This window comes from Triticum dicoccoides, chromosome 5A, assembly GCF_002162155.2.
Source record: "Triticum dicoccoides isolate Atlit2015 ecotype Zavitan chromosome 5A, WEW_v2.0, whole genome shotgun sequence".
Taxonomy (NCBI): domain Eukaryota; kingdom Viridiplantae; phylum Streptophyta; class Magnoliopsida; order Poales; family Poaceae; genus Triticum; species Triticum dicoccoides.
The window spans coordinates 149,436,737-149,440,691 of record NC_041388.1 but is presented as its reverse complement, the minus strand read 5'-3'; the positions used below and the strand labels follow the sequence as shown (position 1 = coordinate 149,440,691).

Genomic DNA, 3,955 nt, shown 5'->3' with positions numbered 1-3,955 from the left:
CTCCCTCTCCCTCTCCCACTCCCACTCCCACTCCCTCCCCAAGCCCCTGACCCCGTCCACAGCTCGCCACCTCCTCCCGCCCGTCGCCGCGGCGCCGGCATCTCCCCCCGCGCCGGTCTCGCCGCCGGCGAAGCCAGCCCTGCAGGGCGCGGCCATCAAGCCGCTGCTGGCCTCCATTGCCACGGGGGTCATCATCTGGTTCATCCCTGCCCCCGCCGGCGTGGCCCGCAACGCGTGGCAGCTGCTCGCCGTGTTCCTCGCCACCATCGTCGGGATCATCACGCAGCCGCTGCCGCTGGGCGCCGTCGCGCTGCTTGGCTTGGGCGCCGCCGTGCTCACCCGCACCCTCACCTTCGCCGCCGCCTTCTCGGCCTTCGGGGACCCCATCCCCTGGCTCATCGCGCTCGCCTTCTTCTTCGCTCGGGGCTTCATCAAGACGGGGCTCGGGAACCGCGTCGCCTACCAATTCGTTAAAGCATTCGGGGGCTCCACGCTCGGCCTCGGTTACTCGCTCGTCTTTGCCGAGGCGTTCCTCGCGCCTGCAATCCCCTCGGTCTCCGCGCGGGCTGGTGGCATCTTCCTCCCGCTCGTGAAATCCCTCTGCGAGGCGTGTGGATCGCGCACTGACGACGGCACAGAGCGAAAGCTCGGCGCCTGGCTCATGCTCACATGCTTCCAGACGTCGGTCGTTTCGTCAGCGATGTTCCTCACGGCGATGGCGGCCAATCCGCTTGCTGCCAACCTGACGCTCAGCACCATCGGGCAGGGGATCGGGTGGACGCTGTGGGCAAAGGCGGCCATTGTGCCAGGGCTGCTGTCGCTGCTGATTGTGCCGCTGGTCCTCTATGTCATCTACCCACCGGAGGTGAAGACCAGCCCTGATGCACCACGCTTGGCCAAGGAGAGGCTGGCAAAGATGGGACCCATGAGCACGGAGGAGAAGATCATGGCCGGCACGCTTCTGCTCACGGTATGATGCCACCTGTACCTCCTATCTTTTTTTGCAACTGTTTCGTTTGAACCATGCCTAATTAGTTCGCAATTGCTCTTATTATTGTGATGAGGTAACTTCTATACTCTCTTGTGCTCAGTGCTATTTGTATGCCACTGTCATCCAGTGTTAGGACTTGATCCTCTAGTATTTGAGGAGTTGAAAGAGCCGTTTAGAAATAGAGATTTCCATGACAACATGGTGGCCTTGTCTAGATTAGGAGTGCCTAAGAGACTGGACTCTTGATTTAAACCAAACTGCAAGAGCCCAGTTGCCTGGAGTATTCTTTAATGCAGTCGACATGGGTCTTGCTTCTGTTCCATCCTCAGCTTCTTCCTCCCGTGATGATGGACCTCGCCAGAGACCTCCCCTTTACCTCATTGGCTTAGGGTTTAGGGTTGCAGGGGCCTGGGGTTTGTTGTGCTCCCTGGGCTTAGAGGGAAGGTTGGTGGGTGTGGCAGCAGTGTGTGAGGACGGTGCAGCGAAGCAGTGACGACATGAGCAGGGAAGACAGCCATTGTCAGAGGGCTGGTCGACCAAGAGGAGTTGGCATATGGCAGCGAGGTGATAGGGTTAGGAAGCGGGGGAGATTGACACAGATCTGGTGGCAGCGATGGCGCTTGGGAAGTGGAGGAGGTGGTGCATGGTGGGTTACTGGTGAAGACGGGGGAAGGTTTGAGGTAGATAGAGAGAGACATAAGGATGTATGTTGACTGGAATTTATCTAAAATGTGTTCAAGTGTTGTTTAGTGACTGATGGATTGAGCCATTTAACTACAGGGGGCACCTCGAGAATTACACAGTTGAAATTTTTCAGTAGACAGTCTGAAATACCGTAGGGTTCTGTTTTGTTGTTTTCGGTTGTGTTTTTGTTCATATTTAGAGCATTGCACAATTTATGGCTTAAATCACTGTTACTTATTGAGTGCCTTATTTTGCATAAAGTTGGGTAACCTTGTTGAAACATGGCTGTTCGTACATCCACCTGTCTGCATCTTGCTTGAATGTAATCTGGAAAACTTTTTCCTACTGAAACATTGTACTGTCCATGCCACCAGGTTGGACTTTGGATCTTTGGAGGAATGCTGAGTGTAGATGCAGTGTCTGCAGCGATTCTTGGCCTATCTGTCCTCCTAATTACAGGAGTTGTCACATGGAAAGAGTGTTTGGCAGAGTCTGTAGCATGGGATACCCTTACTTGGTTTGCTGCGCTGATTGCGATGGCTGGCTACCTCAACAAATATGGGTTGATTTCTTGGTTCAGCGAGACTGTTGTTAAGGTATGGCTCCATTCTATTTCCCTCAGTTTCCTCTTGAAATGATATTGGCTCCTATTTAGTTATTCTTGCTTACTAATTATAGGCTTTGAGCATGATGGATGTGCGTTGCTGTACTATGCCACGTTATTAGCATTTTGACAGCACGAAATTTTCTATATGCTGGCACCTCACTGAACTTTATTCTTTTAATGTTGCTGGTATCCGTTGCAAAAAGTTCTTTTACTCGTATGTCTGCACCCTACCGCTGATATGCTGGGTTAGATTGTTAGATCTGAACTAGAAATTTATTTCCTGGTTATATACTCCCTCCGTTCCGAATTACTTGTCTTGGATTTGTCTAGATACGGATGTATCTAGACTCATTTTAGTGCTAGATACCTCCGTATCTAGACAAATCCAAGACAAGTAATTCGGAACGGAGGGAGTACATCTGAAGGAAGTAAGACATATCACATGAGGGCTCATTAGTTTGTTGGTGAATTGAAATATGATGGCTTTATCATTCCAGACCTGATATTCCAATATTTTTGCGAGTCGAGTAACATCAACATAGTTAGATGGAAAGTGCTTTCAATATTTTCATTTTCTGATATCTTGATCTGTTTTCCTCTCAGTTTGTTGGAGGTCTTGGTCTGTCCTGGCAACTCTCATTCGGTGTCTTGGTGCTGATGTACTTCTACTCCCACTACTTCTTTGCTAGTGGTGCTGCACACATCGGTGCAATGTTCACTGCGTTCCTGTCTGTGGCGAGTGCCTTGGGCACCCCTCCGCTTTTCGCTGCCATGGTTATGTCATTCCTTTCAAACCTCATGGGTGGCCTGACCCATTATGGCATAGGGTCAGCCCCCGTCTTCTATGGAGCTGGCTATGTTCCGCTTGCTGAGTGGTGGGGCTACGGATTTGTCATCTCCGTTGTTAACATCATTATCTGGCTTGGTGCCGGAGGCTTCTGGTGGAAGATGATTGGTTTGTGGTGAGCAACACGGTTGCGGGACTTCCTATTTCAATGAGGGCGAACGAAACTAGCAAAACATTTGCAAGTGGCACAGGTTGAGCTGACCACAAGTTTTGTCGACATGATCCATTCTTTTAGTTTGTACCCGTACATTTGTTTTTTCTGGCAGTTACTTCCAATGCCAGGATGCAGTTACTGGCAAGTGGCATCTGATGTTATGTAGTAGTTTCTTCTTCTGTTTATCTTATGCCTTAGTTTGTGCTTGGTGCCCCTGATAAGCCTACATAATTGTTGCATGGATCTTTTGCCTTCATCCATAATCAGGTTTTCTGTCACAAAAACAGCCCCCTCCGAAACTTTTGAGTAATCTAATTTTCTGGCTCAAAAATAGCACCTGGATTTTGAGCAAACGAGTTTTCTGGCAGGAAAAAAAAGCAACAGATCTTTCCAGTTGTAGGTATGCACTACTAGAGATTTTTGTAACATTTTGGTAACTTACATTAACTCTGCTAGAGATTTTTTTGGTAACCAACAGTAACTGCCGGAAACCCCAAACCACGGATCCGAAAGGGCAGGAAGCATACATGTTCGTTCTCCTTGGGATAGGGGATGGTCTCCTGCACGATGACATCGTCGACCGTGGTGAGCCCGGGGCGTGGGAAGGCGGTCTCTGGCAGCGGCAAGTATCCGGCGGTGCACTTTCCATTAGTTGTGGATGCCACCTTGGGT

General features: G+C 50.4%; 1 protein-coding gene across 1 annotated transcript in view; it reads left to right on the top strand.

Annotated features, from left to right (window-relative positions):
• LOC119300584 (dicarboxylate transporter 1, chloroplastic-like) overlaps positions 1–3,498 on the top strand; it is a 3,938-nt gene extending 440 nt beyond the window's left edge. Inside the window, exons 2-4 of the mRNA XM_037577500.1 lie at positions 1–970; positions 2,050–2,271; positions 2,886–3,498. Of these exons, the coding sequence (XP_037433397.1) occupies positions 1–970; positions 2,050–2,271; positions 2,886–3,248 (1,555 nt within the window). The 3' untranslated portion in view covers positions 3,249–3,498. The remainder of the gene's footprint in view (positions 971–2,049; positions 2,272–2,885) is intronic.
• Positions 3,499–3,955: the final 457 nt, after the last annotated feature.